Source organism: Ipomoea nil, unplaced genomic scaffold (assembly GCF_001879475.1).
Source record: "Ipomoea nil cultivar Tokyo-kokei standard unplaced genomic scaffold, Asagao_1.1 scaffold2818, whole genome shotgun sequence".
Classification (NCBI taxonomy): Eukaryota; Viridiplantae; Streptophyta; class Magnoliopsida; order Solanales; family Convolvulaceae; genus Ipomoea; species Ipomoea nil.
The window spans coordinates 2350314-2370581 of record NW_017619246.1 but is presented as its reverse complement, the minus strand read 5'-3'; the positions used below and the strand labels follow the sequence as shown (position 1 = coordinate 2370581).

Here is a 20268-nt window from a genome sequence, read left to right as displayed (position 1 = left end):
TTTTAAAGGCAAAGGTGCCATATTGGCATGTGAATGTGGTCATCTCTTGGTCCTCGGGGTGGATAGAAATCTGAAAATATCCTGAAAATCCATCTAAGAAGCAAACATATTCATTTTTGGACATTCTTTCAAGCAATTGGTCAATAAATGGGAGGGGGTAGTGATCCGTCCTAGTAGACTTGTTCAATATATTCTATAATCAATGCACATTCGGTGCCCGGTAACAAGTCTTGTAAGAATCAACTCATTATTCTCATTTTCAATGACCGTTATACCACCCTTTTTCGGAACAACATGTATGGGACTAACCCACTTGCTATCCGAAATAGGGTATATAATGCGGCCTCAAGCAACTTTAGAATCTCTTTCTTTACCACATCTTTCAAGTTAGGATTCAACCTCCTAAGGGGCTCCACAATGGGCTTGGCATTGTCCTCTAAATAGATTCTATGGATGCAATACTTAGGATCAATGCCAATCAAATCCCCAATTGTGTACCCAATTACCCTCCTATGTTTTCTAAGCACATTAAGCAATTTATCAATTTCATCATTGTGCAAAGAAGAATTAATAATCACTGGGTAAGTAGAGTTAGAGCCAAGAAAAGCATACCGGAGATTTGGAGGTAAAGGTTTTAATTCTACCTTTGGGGCATGCTCCTCTCCAAGGGGTTCAAGAATGGCAAGAGCTCCCGTCATGTTTTCAAAGTTGCTTCTCCACTCTTGATTTGGGTGCACTCTCCCAACTTTTCAAAGAAATTTCCCACAAGAGAGCTTCCTTGGTTATCTCCTCCAATCCCAAGTACCTCTCCAAAACATTCTTCTATGTCTTCCACCATGTTGCACTCATCAATGTAAGAAGGTTGGTGTTTGGCCATCTTGAAGATGTCAAACTCAATTTTATGGCCAGCTACCTCCATCACAAGCTTCCCTCTTTTAACATCTATGATTGCCCCGGCGGTGGCTAGAAATGGCCTACAAAGGACTATTGGAACCTTGGCATCCTCCTCTATGTCAAGAATCACGAAATCTCCTGGGATGTAGTATTGATAAATCATTACCGGGATATCTTCAAGTACTCCCACCCGGTGCTTGATGGAACGGTCCGCTATTTGGAGTGTCATGGTAGTAGGCTTGGGCTCTCCAAGATTGAGCCTCTTGCATAGAGAGTATGGCATAAAGCTCACACTAGCCCCAAGATCACACAAAGCACGGCTCACCACAAATCCTCCAACAATGCAAGGGATAGAAAAACTTCCCAGATCTTTCAATTTAGGAGGCAAATTCTTTTGGAGCGCGGCAAATGTCAAAGCTCCCTCACTAAGGTCCACCACCGCACTCTTCTCTAATCTCTTCTTGTTACTCAAAATATCCTTCAAGAATTTTTTGTATGAAGGTATTTGAGTAATGGCTTCCACAAAGGGCATAGAAATCTCCAACTTATCAAGCATTGTTTTAAACTTGTTTTCTCTCTTGATTTCTTTTGTTTTCCACAACCTTTGTTGGAAATGGCAACAAGTTGCAAGGAATCACCGAGTCATCTATTTGCTTGCCCTTGTTCACATTCTTCTTACTTGAGTTGTTTCCTTCTTGAATTGGTTCCTTCCCCTTTGACTTGTTTCTTTGAATTAGAGGCTCATCATCATTTTCACTTTCAAGAATTTTTTCAATTTCCTCTTCATTTGGCCTTTCTTCATCTTCATCTTTCTCAACATCTTCTTCAAATGTAAGATCATTAGATGGAAAAGGTGGATCTTTCAAAGATTTTTCACTTCTAGTTGTGATGGCGTTGACATGATTTCTAGGATTTTCGGTGTTAGCCGGAAGTCTACCACTAGAAGATGAGGCTTGTGTAGACCCTTGAGTGCCTCCTCCTTGATTTTGGGCTTGTAGATTCTCCACTTGAGATTGCAAATTGCTAATTTGAGACATCATCATGTTCATTAATGTCTTCATGTCCACATCTTGAGAAGGTTGAGAGGATCCTTGTTGATTTTGATTTTTTCCATGTCCTTGATTTCCTCTCCATTGTTAATTCAATTGATTTCCACCTCTATTTGCTTGATTTCCTTGAAAACCCGAAGGTGGATTCCTTCCTTGCACACCTTGATTGTTCCAAGAAGACCCAAATTGATTCCTTCCTTGTTGACCATAATTTCCATATCCTTGCCCTTGGTTCTGGGGTCTAGAATACCCAATCATATCCACTTGCTCCATGTTTGATAAAGAGCCTTGGCCACTAGGATCTAACAATTGACAAGCTTGAGAAGCATAAGCTCCTCCACATATGGCACAACAAGCTACTAGTGTCATACTTTGAGAACCCGGGAGAATTGCAAGTAGCTTGTGGCAAGGAATACGGAGTAGACATATAAGATACTTGATGAGTTTGAGTCACCGCTTGCACATTTTGCTTCGGATCTTGCATCATATTCTTGAGCATGTGTTGAATTGAATCCAATTGAGCTTGCATGGCTATCTTTTCTTCAACCTCAAACATCCCGGCGGTTTTTTCTTTCTTGGGTGGGTCACTTCTTTCATTATACCAATATGCCGTGTTAGAAGTGATCCTCTCAATCAATTGTTCACCATACTCCAGACCCATATCAATAAAAATGCCTCCAAATGAAGATGTGTCAAGAATGGTTTTTGAGCTATCCAACAATCCCTCATAAAAGGATGAGATGAAATCCCCCGGAGTAAGCAAATTCTTTGGACATTGTCTTCTCAACTCCTTAAATCTTTTCCAAGCTTCATACAAATTCTCAATTTCCAAATTGTTGGAAATTTTGAATTTGTTTCTTCAATTTGGCGGCCTTGGAAGGAGGGCAATACTCTTGCATGAAGGCCTTGTAAAGTTGTTCCCAAGTTGTGAAATGGTTGACCGGAAAGGAATTGAGCCAACTCAATGCTTGGTCTCTTAATGAAAAAGGGAATAGCCTCAACTTGATTGCATCACTAGGAATCCCATTCATCTTGATTGTTTGGCAAATCCTATCAAAGTGGACAACATGAGCCTTAGGATCCTCAACCCTTGACCCTCCAAATTTATTGTCTTGAACCATTTGGATAAGAGAAGTCTTGAGTTCAAAATTGTTGGCATCCACCCCCGGGTAAACAATGCAATCCTCTTCTTCAAACTCCGGAGCTAGATGGGCCGCCATGGGTTGTCTTTGTGGAACACCTTGATAAAAAATAGGAGGAACTCCTTGTGGAAAGTTTTGAGGCATGTTGAACATAGGATTGGCAAAGTTGGGGTGCATTTGGTGAAGAAGATTTTGCATACCAACCCCTTGACCTTGTTGTTGTTGAGGTTGATCATGCCCTTGAGGAATGCCCCCTTGATTCATGTTAGGATAAAATGGGTATTGAGCTTGTGGAAACCCCATTCCTCCTCCAATATAAGGATTGACATTAGGATTTGTCATGAAGTCTTGTGCCGGTATTTTAACGGGAGCAATTGGCACTTGAGAGACATTAGCATGAGCTTCATTGAATTCCCCTTGTCTCGGGCTATTTTGGGTGCTTGTATCATTGGGTAAGATTTGACCGGGATTGCTAGTGTCACCCTCTCCATGTTTATCTTCAATAATTCAAACTCCTTCAACCAACCGAGCAAGTTTCTTCTTTGTCTCCTTAGCTCCCTAGAGAGTTCTTGGTTGAAAGGGTGAAGGTCTTGTCTCCCTTTAGACCTAGTTTGCATGCACCAAGAGAAGTACCTACAACCAAACTCAAGCAAAGAAAACTTTGGAAGCACTTAGTCACAATTTAAAACAAACGAACAAAGGAAAATAAAAGAAAATAAAAACTTGATCTCCTTAGAGTTAACTAACTCTAATGCTAGAAAGAAAAAGCAATCACACAATACAACCAAATAAACCAATCCCCGGCAACGGCACAAAAAAGTTGATGTACGGGAAAGAGATGGTGAGTAAACGAGTGTAATTTGTTGTTCCGCAAAGGATTGGGACTATGGCACGTACTTGAGTGACAACTAAAATTCTAGGCACCAAAGTATTAGAACCCACAAGAATCCAAGCAAATTCAAATTCATGGTTGGGTAATGTCAACAATTAAAGGCTAAAAATCTAGTTAAGACAATGCAATTTAAACACAAGTAAACACAATGATAAAAGATGGGCTCAAATTAGGGGATGTTGCCTTCTAGATGCTTTAACAACTTAGGGATTAGGGGAGAATATCAACCAAGGGAACATAAGGGCAAAGCACATAAGAATCCTAGCTTAAAGCCATTTTCATAAGCTAAAGAACAAGGATTAGAGCAAGGATTGCCCCACTTTCATGGTGTATCAATTCCTAGCTCTTAAAGCACATAAGCATTTAGGCCCCCAATTCTTCCCTATTTTCATAGAAAGAAAATGGTTTTAGAGAAAGGAGAGGCTTTAAGTTCTTCCCCCAACTTTCATTGTGGAGAAAAACTACCCAAAAGCAAGTTAATAAGAGTTACGTACCAAATATTAACAAGATCCAATATAAATCCTTCACAAACCAATGAACCATAGGTTAGATATCTTCCCCCTTATGCAATAATCAACTATTTAGCATCTAGGTTGGCAATATCACCCTAATCCGAGCCTAAAAACGGACTACTCACACTTCATAAGCATAAATAACAACAAAGCACAAGAAAATATCATAAACATTGCACAAAAGCTTTAAAAGAAGAGTAAGAAGCTTCTCTATTTAAGATTAAGATTGTGTGGTTGAATCCCACTCCAATCCGCGTTTACAAGCTTGCTAGGGATGTAATACAAGACTAATCTAAGCTAAGTAATAAGAACCAGTACACATGGAACCCAATAAGGGTCTATAGTGGGCTCATCACAAGGCCCATAACTACATCCTTAAAGAATCATTGGTGGAAGAAACAAGAAGGTCCAATAATAATTCCATTTGATAGAGGAAAGTATTATAGTGGCCCATTTCAAGTGATATCATGGATCGAAGACAATGCTTACAAGATTCGAGGTCGAATCATTTTCACGAAGGTGAGGATGATGCGGCCCAACATAATGAAGATCCATCAAGAGTACCAATTGGGCCAATCACAAGGCCCAAGTCCAAACGATTAAGACAACTCTTCATTGGTGATATTCAAAGATGGTGGAAATCCAAGTCAAGCCCATTTGCAAAAGATGAAGAAGATTTCAAGGCTTTTTATAATTGTTTAAGTGCTGATTTTGGTGATTAAATTAGGCCCAAATCAGCCCTATTATTTTTTGTCATCATTAATTTAAATTGTTTGGCATAAAAGAGAAAACACTAGTTGTATTTAGAAAGGATTCCTTAAATCCTTTTCTAAATAAAACTCGATTTACTTGTTTTCTAGATTAGGTTTAGGACTCTTTTTCCCATTGTATTTAGATTACAATCCTGCCCTATACCTATAAATAAGGCACATCCATATCAGTTTGAAACAGGCTTGAATTCAATAAATTTTTGATGTTTTTCTTTACACTTGTGTAAGAAACCTTATGGCAAATTGTGGACTCAATTAGTGGCTAGTCGTGGACTCGAATAGCAAATTGATTCATGGACTCGAATCAATCTTACTTTCTTCAACCTTAGATTTAGGTTCGTGGACTCGTTCTTGAATCGAAGGAAACTAGATCCGACTCTAGTTGATTGAAGATTGCATCATCAAGGTACTTGAAGCTACAATGGGATTCTTCTAAGTCTTTGAGGATTCGAGACAAAGGGTTTCTCATGAGGTTTAAGGTATTTTGATCCATCTCTATCTTCAATTGAGAGCATTCTTGGGACAATACTCCATTTATTTGAATCTTGGATTAGGTTCATATCAATTTGGTATCAGAGCCTAGGTTTATCTCATTATCATTAGAAATTTGGTTTCTTTGGTTCCCTAGGTTTATCTCGTTCTTATCTTACATACTACTTTTATTCGTGTCTTATTCATTAAAAACCCCCAAAAAAATGTTCCTTTGCATTCTTGATTGTGTTCTTGAATCTTGATACATGTTCTCCAGTTTCTTGAAAAACAATCCCGAAATAGTTTTCCTTTTTTCCCGTCCAATATCAACGAAACCTCACACTTTCTAAGCACCATATTACCACAAATTCTGTCAGTAAAATAACCCCATCTCACCCTTACCTATATCCAAAGTGCATTTACGCGCAATTATGTCTCAATCACACCCTGTCCAGATTTCCGCGTTCTGTGACCAGTTTCAAAGAATGACTTATATCTCGAGATCCACTAGTTATTTTTATCGGAAATTTGGATATGTTGTATATCTCTTCTGGGGCGTTCTTTTGATATATTATACACGTGCTAATTCCTTACGGTCATTGAGATATTCATCTTCGAAGTAAGGGCAGCGTTTCTGTTTTTCTGGGTGATTCTTGAAATTCTTGATTCTGTTTTGAAGGTGTTGTGTGGATCATCTTGGTCCAAAATTTTTGTTGATATTTAAAGTAGTTATTTGGAGGTTACTTATCAAAAAAATCAAAAAAAAAAATCAAGAAATTTGAAGAAAAAAAAAACCAAAAAAGAGAAAGCAGTAAAGAAGAAGAATAAGGTTGGGGAAAGAATCTGGTTGGTAGGAGAAATTTGGAGGGATAAGGAAGGTGAAAAGTATAAGGTTGGAAGGATTTCTTGATATATTCTTATTTGGTTGTGGTACACTTGCACCCCTATTACATTCTATTTGTGTCTATCTTCTGATATTGCTCTTGCATATCTTTCTGCCATACTTCTTTCTTTGCTTCCCTTTTTTTCTTTCAAATCTTGCTTAGTTTCTTTGCTTGTATTGTCCTTTTTTCTTTGCTTATTGCTCTCAATTTTATTACCTACCTCACGATACACCTTACTCTCAAAGGCTTGTGAAGTTTTCCAAGGTACGTTTTCTTGAACTTTGAGGTTGAATCCATATCAAGTTGAGTTCCGGACTAGAATTTTCCTTTTTGGAAAATGGCTTGTGAGAGTATCTGCCACCTTGAGTGATACACGAGTGGAGTGTGTGTTTGTAAGAGTGTATAGTGCACCCCCAGAGCCATATAATCCACCTCTTACCTGCGAGCTGAGAATAGTGGGGGAGCGAGCCAACTTTTTGGTTTCACTAACATGTTACTCACACATCTTCTTGTTTTTTTTTTAGATATTTTTTTCCTATACAGATGGCTGATCAAGTTCCAAATCTTCCCCAGGCATTAGAACAAAAAATAGACAGGTTACTCAAACGAATGAATAATTTGGAGCAACGCTCACACCAAGTGCAACCACCACACAATGCTGAGCGACACCTGCCACCGGCAGGAATAGTGGATCCTAGATGTCAAAGGATCCAGCAGCGTAATGCGGAGTTAGGAAACATTAAACATGAAATTCCTAACTTCACCGGTGAGAAAGGACGTACTGAATACATAGAATGGGAGAATGCTGTTGAAACTCTTTTCCATTTAAAGCACTATTCTGATTTTACAAAAATTAGCCTAGTTGCTACATCTTTTAAGGGTTATGCATTATCTTGGTGGCGAAAAAGAAATGGAGAGAGAGTTGCTAATTTTATTCCTTATGAATCTTGGGTTCAAGAGAGGGAAGATATGCGCCTAACCTTTCGTCCAAAATTTTTTTTGTATGATCTTGAAAGAAAATTGCAGGGAACGGTGCAAGGAACAAAGTCATTTGATGAGTACCACCAAACTATAAATATTTTGCTTAAACAGGGAAACATACATGAAGAAGAGACAAAAACTGTTGCTCGTTTTGTACATGGATTGAACTTAGAAATTCGATGTGGAATGAGTATTCAGAGATATGACACCCTTTATGATGCCTAGTATGTTGCACGTGAATCTGAGGCAAAAATTAAAGAGATGAAAATGCACAAGTCCAACAATATTGCATCAAGATGGAACAACACTTGTTCCACCCTTCAAAGGCGTGATGAAAATCCTCCTCCAAGAGATGATTCACGAGACAACGGTAAGGAAAAGGTAAGTGAGGCAGTGACGCCTCAACATGATAGAGAAATGATTTGTTATAGATGTAATGGGAGAGGCCACATAGCTCGTGATTGCCCTAACAAGAGGGTAGTTAAGATAACAACACAATCTGAAAAAATTACTTCTTGTCTTGAATCTGAGGATGAGGTATGTGACCATTTTGAAACCCCCAATGAACATGTTGAGGGAGAACCCATACCTTTAGATTTTGATTCTAAATATGCTGATAGTGAGTCTAGTCATACTCCTGTTGTTAAGGAGGTTTTCAATGTTCACCTATAAAAGAAAATGAGTCTCAAACTGAAAATATATTTTGTGCTAACGAGTCAATTAGAGGGAATGCTTGTACTGTGGTAATAGATTCTGGAAGTTGCACAAATGTGGCTAGTTCAGCTAAGGTTAAATTTCTTCAATTACATTTTCTTAATCATCCAAATCCTTATTGTTTGCAATGGTTAACTGATGCAGGAGAAGCTAGAGTAACCAAACAGGCTCTTATTCCTTTATCTATTAACAGTTACTCTGATGAAATCTTGTGTGATAATATCCCAATGCAGGCTGCTCATATCTTGTTAGGTAGACCATGGCAATTTGACAGAAAAATAAGTTATGATGGAATGAGGAACACTTATGTGTTTCACATGAATGGAGTTACATATGCCTTGCCTCGTTTTTATCCTAAACAAGTAGAAGAAATTCAATTGACATTGATGCAAGCTCTCAAACCAGCCTCAAAGAAAGAAGAAATCAAAGAGAGAAAAGTGGAACCTCCATGTTTGGAAATGCAATCACCACTCCAATCCTCTAACTCAGTTTATAGCCAAACAAAGGGACCACAATCAGTGATATAGTGGAAAGGACCAGCCCAAGGTGTCAAAGTGCAACCTCTCTTGGTCACTACAAAGGATATTAAGCAAGAGAAAAGAAGGGGAGTAACTATTTACCCACTTTTATTTCAAAAGCATGCATTAAAATTCTCTAGATTTGTTTGCCATGTTTCTATTAATGATCTACTTGCTAGATGTGTTAGAAATTTGTTTGCATCCATACATCCGAGATTCCTTAACTTTGATTTTACTAAAACTTTATTTGATAGAGATAAGGAATCACTGGAAAGTTATAAGGCACATTTGAAAACTTCTTATGGAAAATACTACTTGCTCAAGGAGTTTTGGTTCAAAGTCAATGGGATTGACACTTTTTGCTTGGATTTGAGCAATGGTTTAATCATTGATTCACATAAGGGACAATTTGGTTTTCCAAAGAATGATGATGTTTTGCATGGATATTTTCATTGGCCAAAGAAGAAAAAAGATGTAGAATCTTATGTTCATAATTGTGCTACTTACCACCACAATGCATCTAAATCATTACTTGATATTTCCATGGATTTTGTGTTTGGTTTAGCCTTAAGCTCTAGGAGGAAAGATGTTGTGCTTGTTGATAATTCAAACAAAATGGCTAAATTTAATATATCTAATTTTGTTGAACTATTACCATTCAGAATGTTTAAATTCCATGTTGTGTCATTAGACTTAATCGCCTTACTTGTTTATTGTAGGATGAAGATTGGAGCAACTCGTGTCAAGCATCCCAAGAAGAAGTTCAATGAGTTCCATGAGCATGATAAAACCGAAAGTGAGCTTCCTACTTTGTCTTTCATTGAAGATTTGGATTCGTGGACGAATCCTTTTCAAGAAGGGGAGAATAATAAGAACCAGTACACATGGAACCCAATAAGGGTCTATAGTGGGCTCATCACAAGGCCCATAACTACATCCTTAAAGAATCATTGGTGGAAGAAACAAGAAGGTCCAATAATAATTCCATTTGATAGAGGAAAGTATTATAGTGGCCCATTTCAAGTGATATCATGGATCGAAGACAATGCTTACAAGATTCGATGTCGAATCATTTTCACGAAGGTGAGGATGATGTGGCCCAACATAATGAAGATCCATCAAGAGTACCAATTGGGTCAATCACAAGGCCCAAGTCCAAACGATTAAGACAACTCTTCATTGGTGATATTCAAAGGTGGTGGAAATCCATGTCAAGCCCATTTGCAAAAGATGAAGAAGATTTCAAGGCTTTTTATAATTGTTTAAGTGCTGATTTTGGTGATTAAATTAGGCCCAAATCAGCCCTATTATTTTTGGTCATCATTAATTTAAATTATTTGGCATAAAAGAGAAAACACTAGTTGTATTTAGAAAGGATTCCTTAAATCCTTTTCTAAATAAAACTCGATTTACTTGTTTTCTAGATTAGGTTTAGGATTCTTTTTCCCATTGTATTTAGATTACAATCCTGCCCTATACCTATAAATAGGGCACATCCATATCAGTTTGAAACAGGATTGAATTCAATAAAATTCTTAAGTTTTTCTTTACACTTGTGTAAGAAACCTTATGGCTAATTGTGGACTCAATTAGTGGCTAGTCGTGGACTCGACTAGCAAATTGATTCGTGGACTCGAATCAATCTTACTTTCTTCAACCTTAGATTTAGGTTCGTGGACTCGTTCTTGAATCGAAGGAAACTAGATCCGACTCTAGTTGATTGAAGATTGCATCATCGAGGTACTTGAAGCTACAATGGGATTCTTCCAAGTCTTTGAGGATTCGAGACAAAGGGTTTCTCATGAGGTTTAAGGTATTTTGATCCATCTCTATCTTCACATTGAGAGCATTCTTGGGACAATACTCCATTTATTTGAATCTTGGATTAGGTTCATATCACTAAGGAAGTCTAAGGAAATGATGAGAAATGAGTTCTAGCTATTTAGGGTTCTCCCTTCCCCCAAAAATCCAAGAAAAATGCATAAATATTAACAGAGCACAGAGGTACTGCCTTAGGGACGGCAATTGTAACACCCCCTAATTTCCATGCTAATTTAAGCCTTAAACATGCAGATAACTAATAAAAACTTCAAACACAGCGGAAGACTGAAAAAAGATTATATAAACTGGAAATGAAAGGGTGCTATGCCACGCCCACCCACATGTGAACGCACAGCTAACATCTGCATGATTCATAATCTAAAATCCATACATAACCAAAGTACTAAGGTCTATCCTTGGCACACAGGCCATAACAACTCAAACGTGGGAACTACACTAGCAGGTTCTAGACCGCGCTCATGTCTACACATCACCTGAAAGAAACACATAAAAGATGGGACGACGCCCGGTCAGCGAATAATGCCGGTAACCCACCAATACATGTGAAATATCATACATAGATAGGATATACATATGTAAAATCATTTTCAAAACGGGATATAGTATATATCAATTTTAAAAGCCAAGATAGAGATCAACACAAGACTCTAAGCACTCACAACAAGATAAGGGAACACATCCCAAGACCACACGAGATACAACGACGCGCTCACAAGAACGGCTCGAGGTATAATCTACCATCACATAGATTAACACCCGACATGCATAACACAAGAGAATAAGGACACAACCAATGGCAACACATGCCTAGGCAACACATGCCTTTGTGACTACACACGTCACAAGAAGAGAAACTCACAACAACGACTACACAAGCCTTCGTGGCATCACCCATCACGAATTGATATGCCTTCCTTATGCCCGGTTCCAACCTTATGGCTACCCCCAACCTTATGTCTAGTTCTAACCTTTACCTCCAGGACCCCTTTACAACCAAGTCCAACCTTTTCCCTCCTGAGACCGTCGTCCCCCACCAACAACCACCAACAAGACCACTGCCGTACCTTGGTACCGATCACACACACGAGGGTACCGATCACACACACGGCGACACACGCCTCCCAAGAAATACGTGAACCCGACACACAGGTCAGAAACTCCATAATCACGTCATAGCCACCACGAGGACCATTGTTGTACCTTGGTGATTAAGGCCCCATAAACCAAAATCGTGCAATCCAGGTACAGCCACACACCGCACCACAACAGGAATCAATCAACGGATCACAACGAAGATATGAAACCATACTCAATCAAGTGATGGATCGCAGTCCAACAACAACGATGATTAACACAAGTCATCATCAACAATAGGAAGGTACAAACAACACACACGCTAGTATTTAAACACCGAACTAGCATGTTTATCAAACGGGTAAACCAAACGTAGTTCCGAAGAACACACAAGACTCATCACTGTTCAGCGAAACACAATGTTGAACACATAGCACGATTCAAGACACCAAAACCTACATGGATTCCTACCATATAGTTCTAGACATACGAAACAACAAGAAGACACTCAAATAGTTCCACAAAAGAACATCGGGAAGTCAAAAGACCAAATACCAGGTCAAAAGAATCACGAGGAACAAATCCCCAACCAACACCATATATGTACCCGCGGGTGGGGCCACGGGTGTATCCCCACCCGTGGTTCCGCCCGCGGGAACCAAACTCCCACGCCTTATTCCCCGCGGGTGGGGCAGCGGGTAGGCCACTGCCCGCCGTTCCGTCCGCGGGTACACGTCCTGTACCACAAATTATCCCTTCGGGGATTTTCAACACCAAGCTCAAATTCAAGTCCAAAACATGTCAAATCTCACCAAATACAACAAAATGACTTGAATCAAAGGAATAGCCAAGCAACGGCATACAGGAACCCTAATAACAAGCTCTAGATATGCATTTTCACAAGACAATGCATAAACACTCACATTTCATAGCAAAATCACATGTAGAATCCAATAAATCATCATATAGGTAAGAAAAATAGATTTTGTAGAGCATGGGTTACCTCTTGTAGACCAAAAACCTTCACTTAACACTTCACCAAGCTCCTACTAAGGCTCACCTTCCAAACACACTTCAAGAACACACCAAAAGATCATAAAGATTCTATCTTTAAAGAAAGGCACCTTAGAAAACACTAAAAACACAAGATGAACATAGATCTTACCCTCCTAGATGCTCAAATGTATGGAAAGTAGAATCTTGGAGACAACCTTTGAACATTTGACAAAGCTCCAACTTGGCTTGGTAGAAAAGCTATCTAACTTTTAGAGAGAAGGTAGAGCTCAAGTTTGGAAAGTGTAAGGAGAAAGAATGAGGAGTGTCTACTAGGTTAGCTTGCATTACTAACACAAGGTGAAATGTCATGAATACCCTTACTAAAATGAAGAGGTGTAAGGGAATAAGGGAACTACTCACAAAGCTTAAGGTACAACCTTGACTTTGGGTTGACTAGTCAATTACTAGTCCCCGACTATTGAATTTTCAGGAATTTAAGGAATTAAATTACCAATTGGTTTAGGATTAATTACTTAATTAATCCCTTAATTGAATTTAGATTACGGGGTGTCGCACCAATAACCATGCACCAAAATTATTAGGTGAGTGAGGATCAAGTGTGCACAATACTAAGTTGAGATTATGCAAAATTTGGCTTTGAGTGAGATCCCATAGGCTTTCCCTTCATACTTCCACTAGATTAACTCTAAGAATGCATGCTAAGATCAAATAGGTCTTTATTAGGCTTGTAATGGGGCTAATGGTGAATGGCTAACAAAGAATGATCGACTCAAGGGGGCGCCACTAATGCAAGGGAGGAACGTGCATGATGTTTACAGGGCTTCGCTACCTTCGTCTCCTTAGATATATATGATCACTAAACTCTCTTTATCGTCTTGGCATCAAATTTTTTTGTCATCCTTCCAACAGTGCTTTCAATGCCTTGCTAAGATACAATAATGTTCTCACTTTCCAATTTTTATTGCTCGTCCTGTTTGTTTAATAAGTCTCACAAATTACATTTTGCTCATAACACTTTGTCTAGTAATAATCCGCTTGAATTGCTTTAAACTGATGTTTGGAATACATCTGAAAAATCCATTGATGGTTATTACTATTAACGGTAAATATGTTACCGGATAATATTATTGTATATGTGAATCAACGTAAATTGTATTGCTATAGTTTTAGTATAGAAAATCCGAGTCCCTGCTGAGCAAGGAGCCTTCTACTTATACTAAGTCTCCTAATGGTAAGTAACTGATACACCATGATGAGGAGCCTGACACTTATTTCCTTGTCTTGAATGGGCGGTAGTAAATGACTCGCAGTAAATAACTTTACCCGTTGAACTTCTGCCCGTTAGACTTCTGCCCATTGATACATTTCTTTAATTCCTGTGGAAATTCACATCTTACGAGTCCTCCACACACACCAGAACATAATGGGCTAGCTGAACGACGCCATAGACATATTGTAGAAACGGGGTTGTCGTTACTTGATTTTGCGTCTATGCCCCATACATATTGGTCTTATTCATTTCAGACAGCCGTTTATCTTATAAACTAAATGCCAACAATAAATCTCATGCATAAATCTCCCTTTGAACTTCTATTTGGATACTTTGATACTTTCAGTCTCGTGGCAAAGCCAGCTACAATACGTATTGTCCTTACCTTGGCGTTGGCCTACAATTGGTCCCTACGGCAATTGGATGTTAATAATGCTTTTTTTCATGGCATCTTGTTTGAAGAGGTTTATATAAAGCAGCTAATGGGGTATTGTGAATTTGTGATCTTAAATATCCTACCTTTGTGTGTCGCCTTAAAAAGGCTCTATGCGGTCTTAAGCAGACGCCTCGAGCGTGGTATATGGAGCTCTCTAAATATTTGATTGAATTTGGTTTCCGCAAATCCCGTGCAGATTATTCTCTGTTCATTTATCAGTCTAATGATGCCTTAATTTATTTTATGGTGTATGTAGATGACATTGTAGTCACAGAAAATTCTAATGAGCTGTTGGATCATTTTGTTTCCTGCTTAGTGCAGCGGTTTTCAGTTAAAGACTTAGGGGCGTTACATCATTTTCTTAGCGTTGTGGTAATTCCCTTTGCGAATGGCTTGTTCTTGTTTCAATCGTAGTATATTATTGATATCTTGAAAGAGGTTGACATGCATGAAGTCAAGATGGTGCATACACTTCGGTTGACTTATTCCGGCCGAAGGATCATACTGCTGCTTCTACTGATATTACGGTATATCAAAGGGTAATTGGTCTTTTACAATACCTTTCAATTACTCGTCTTGATGTCGGCTATGTTATAAATCGCCTTTCACAATTCATGCACAATCCTCTATTAATTCATTGGCAAGCGGTCAAATGAGTGTTACGTTACTTAAAGGGAACCGTGTTTCATGGGTTGCTTCTATGCCGTAGCACTCGGTTACATCTTACTGCTTTCTCATATTAAGATTGGGGTGGTGTTCATGATGGTGGCCGGTCTACGACTGGTTATGTTTTATTCTTGGGGTCCAATGTAATTTCTTGGCTCTCGGTACGACAGAAGGGAGTAGCTCATTCTTCTATGGAAGCAGAATATCGGGTTTTGGCAAATGCGGCGGCTGAGGTTATATGGGTACACAATTTATTGCAGGAAATGGGGGTTGTTCTACCTCAATCTCCGGTGTTGCACTGTGACAATTTGAGTGCTACGTATGTCTGTCAAAACTCGGTGTATCATTCAAGGATGAAGCATCTCGCGTTGGACTACTTCTTTGTTCGGGATCATATTGTAAATGGTACACTTCGTGTGCAACATGTTTCGACTACTTCCCAAATTGCTGATATTCTCACAAAGGGGTTGGGAAGACGATCATTTGAGCATTTTTGTACCAAGATGGGAATCACTTACGGCTCCTCCATCTTGCGGGGGCGTATTAAGGATTAGTATTATTAGTGGTTATTATTGTTTATTCCTCATGTATTTAAATTCTCTGGCTCACCTTATTATTCTCTAGTGTTAGCATGCACATAGATAGCTAGCTGTTAACGAACTTCTTCATGTATATAAAGGGTTGTAAAGTAATTAACAAGATGCGATGGCAATCTGCAAATGGATTAGCTATCCAAGTTTCTTTATTACACTAACCTGTAACCCCAAGTGGCCAGAAATTGAAAGGTTTTTACAATCAAGGAGATTGAAGGCTGAAGATCGGACCGATATAATATGTCGTGATTTTAAGAGAAAGTTAAATGCACTTATAAAGGATATTAGGAAATACAACATTTTTGGATCTGTTTCGGTAGGTAAATTTTATAATTTAAATATTTTACATTATATACAAGTTTTATTTATAGTAAATATACAACTTTTATTTATAGTAACAATAACTTTTTCTTTATTTTTCTTAGTTATTTATACAATTGAATTCATAAAAGAGGGTTACCGCATGCGCACATATTAATTTTTTTTGGCAAAGAGTCATTCTTCTAATACTCCGAGAGATATAGATACATTGATATTTGCTGAGATACCAAGTGATTTGTGTGATCTAGAGTATTACAAAGCTGTAGAAGAATTTATGATACACGGATCCTATGGTGCAGTTTGAAAGAGTTCACATTGCATGGTTAATGGTATATGCTTGAAATTGTACCCAAAGAAATTTTTTGAGAAGTCCACTTTGGATGAAGATGGTTATTCGATCTATCGTATGAGTGATAACAGTTGTACCACAAAGAAGAATGGAATTGAGCTTGATAGTAGATATGTTGTTCCACACAACAGACATTTGTTGATGAAATATAGGGCTCATATCAATGTTGAATGGTGTAATCAATCCCGATCAATTAAGTACGTATTCAAGTACGTCAACAAGGGAAATGATAGGGTGACAACTGAATTCTACAATAGTGCTATAGAAGAAGCTACTGGAAATGTGATAGATGAGATCAAAATGTTTTATGATTGTAGGTATATTTCACCATGTGAGGCAGCTTGGAGGATATTTGCATTTGATATACAATTTAGGGATCTTTCGGTTGAGCGTTTGAGTTTTCATCTACCAAATGAGCAATCTATAATATTTGGTGATCATGATGTGGTCGATGATGTTGTTAACTGTACAACGATTAGGCAAAGTATGTTTAGTGCATGGTTTGATGCTAACATCAAATACACTGAGGCACGAAAATTGACATATGCAGAAATACCAACTAAATTTGTTTGGAAGAAAGATAAAAGAGAATCGCATCCAAGGCAAAGGAAGTGGGAAATTGGTCATATTTTTTATGTTCCGCCAAATAGTGGAGAAATATTTTATCTCAGATGTCTTCTTAACATTGTTCGTGGACCGTAATGCTTTGATGACATAAAAAGGGTTGATGGTGTGCAATACAATTCATTTAGAGATGCATGTTATGCACATGGTTTAATTGACGATGATAAAGAATATGTTGATGCAATAACTGAAGCAGCGTTGTGGTCCTCAGCGCATTCTTTGCGGAAATTGTTTGTCACGTTATTGACGTCCAATTCAATGGCCAAGCCATAAAAGGTTTGGGAAATTGTTTGGCACTACATATCAGACGATGTTGAATTCAATGCTAGAAGAAATCTAAATATTCCAGGTATAAAATTCTTAACTTAACATTGTTTAAAATTTCGTACTTCTTATCTCTAAATCAATTATTTTTTAAAAAAATGGTATAGATTTAATCCTCAATGAACAACAGAAGAAGAATTATGCTTTGATTGAAGTTGAGAAGTTGTTGAATACTTGGAACAAGTCATTTGCTGATTATCCACCCATGACAAGGCCAAATGGAAGTAATGAATACTTCTTAGGTAATCGGTTGTTGTACGAGAAATTGGTGTATGACCGAGAAGCTCTGAAACAAGAACATGAAACTTTGGTGTCTAAACTAACTGATGAACAGTTAGCCATCCACAATAAAGTTATGGTAGATGTTCAATCTAATAAAGGTGGTTTGTTCTTTGTTTATGGATATGGTGGAACAGGCAAGACATTTTTATGGAGGACAATGTCAGCTCCTTTAAAGTCAAAGGGTGAAATTTTTTTAAATGTAACATCAAGCAGTATAGCTTCACTACTACTACCTGGTGGTAGGATTGCTCTCTCAAGGTTTGTTATACCCATTGCTGTGAATGAAGACTCCACTTGCAACATTAAGCAAGGTAATCCACTTGCTAAAATGATCGTAAAAGCAAAGTTGATCATATGGGATGAAGCTTCTATGGTGCCCAAACATTGTTTTGAAGCATTTGATGGGACAATGAGAGACATAATGCGTTTCTCAAATTCAAGAAATTCAGAAATGACATTTGGTGGAAAAACAATTGTCCTATTGGGTGTGCTTTTTGACAAATACTACCAGTTATTCCAAAAGGTACAAGACAATATATAGTACAAGCCAGTATTAATTCATCTTAATTACTTCTAGAATAACTGTGAAGTTCTTCATTTAACAAAGAATCTGTGTTTGCTTGAATTGGTCTTACAACTGAAGAGGAGGTTCAAAAGTTAAACACTTTTGCGAATTGGATTGCTGATTTAGGTGATGGAAAACTAAGTGAAGACAATGATGGTGTATGCAATATAATTATTCCGGATTAGTTTGCGTTGCAAAATGAAGGTGACCCCATCAAAGAAATTGTTGATAGCACATTTCCTTCGTATTGTAGTGGTCAAATGGATCGTAAACATCTTGAGTCTAAAGCTATATTAGTTCCAACATTAGATGTTGTTGAACATGTAAATGAATACATGAACGGTATGAATGAAGCATCTTCTAAGACGTATTTGAGTTGTTATTCAGTGTGCAAGTCAGACACAAATGTTGATATGTTATCAGAAGTTCACACCACAAAATTTCTAAACAGTTTGCGGTGTTCTGATGTCCCAAACCATTCTTTAACATTAAAGGTTGGATCTCCAGTTATGCTTTTGAGGGATATAAACCACTCATTGAGACTTTGTAATGGCTACACAATTAGGCATCCATGTCATTGAAGCTCAAATCCTATGTGGAAACAATGCAGGTACAACTGTTCTTATCCCACAGTTGGCATTGACTCCTTCATACCCAAGAAATTTCAAAGGAAGCAATTTCCAGTGATGTTGTCATACACTATGACAATCAACAAAAGTCAAAGACTTCATTTTAAATTTCAAAGGAAGCAACTTCCAGTGATGTTGTCATACGCTATGATAATCAACAAAAGTCAAGGACAAACGTTATCACATGTCGGTCTGTTATTAAAAAGACATGTGTTTAACCATGTCCAGTTGTACGTAGAAGTCTCGAGGGTTAGTAATCTTGATGGGCTTAAGGTTTAATTTTAATATGTGGTGATTCTAGAGGTTTTTTAAACACAACAGAAAATATAGTTTACTAAGAAATTTTCAATAATTTGTAATAAGATTATTGTATTTTGAATTCCATCAAGTTATTTTACTTTGAGTCACTATATATTAATCATTTTATATTTCTTAATTATACTATAATCATAACTATATAGTCGTGCATCGGACGGGTGACATACTAGTAGTGTAGGAAAGACATTGAAATTTCAATACACCAAACGACCCATATAAGTATTTGAATATGAGAGTATTTGACCCTTTTTAACAGCAATATGGACTTCATGTACACTGCAATATAACCTTAATAAAGATTCAAGAAAACCTTAAAATCTCAACTTTGGGTGCAATATATACCCCACGCACTGCTGCTGTATCTGCTATGTTCTTTTATTAATTCAGTTGTTGCCAATCTTCCAATGACCACGTTAATTGGGCTAAGGTCCCATGAGCTAGGCTAGCTCCAACATGCCAACCCCTTGCGCGAGCCATTAGCAATCCCTATTTGTCTCTAAACCAGCTTTAAAGGAAAGGAAAGTCTGTAATTGTTATCCAAATGTATATATATGTTTTGAATGCTTTGTAAATTTAATTGACAAAAATCATAAGAAACTAAATTAGTTTAAATTGCACATGATCGGCTCAAATAAAAAAAAAATCAATAGAAAGTTTTTATAGAAAATTAAATTTACACCGTCTTGAACTTTGGATCTTTTGTCCAATCATCCTATCAAGACTATACTATAATAATATAGGCCGCACAAATCAAGTTTAACTCGTTCAATAGGTAGTATCTGAAATAAGAGACTAATGTTCTAAACTCAACAGCGATAGTGTGAGGATTATATCCAAGACAGATCCCTTGTGCGCACTGAATTACCGTGATTTATATTTTCAAATACTATGTCGAGCCAGGGTATGAAGGGGTGAACGGGTGAGATTCAGCCTTTGAGGGTCAAAGACTATATACTATAATAATAACATAATTACAAAAAATATTCCAAATATTACAAAATAAAAAAAATAAAAAAATAAAAAAGCATATATTTTACCTCATTGTAATCCTTTCACAAAATAAAACTTACCCAAGTACATACTCTTTGAGTAATGAATGTATGTTTCTCTCATTGCCCAACATAATCGAGA

General features: G+C 37.6%; 2 protein-coding genes across 2 annotated transcripts; both read right to left on the bottom strand.

The window, feature by feature from the left end:
* Positions 1–694: 694 nt before the first annotated feature.
* LOC109158446 lies at positions 695–1450 on the bottom strand. Its single transcript, XM_019306353.1, has one exon. The coding sequence runs from the start codon at positions 1448–1450 to the stop codon at positions 695–697; it is 756 nt and encodes a 251-aa protein (XP_019161898.1).
* A 4-nt stretch (positions 1451–1454) lies between these two features.
* On the bottom strand, positions 1455–1955 carry LOC109158445. Its single transcript, XM_019306352.1, has one exon. The coding sequence runs from the start codon at positions 1953–1955 to the stop codon at positions 1455–1457; it is 501 nt and encodes a 166-aa protein (XP_019161897.1).
* Positions 1956–20268: the final 18313 nt, after the last annotated feature.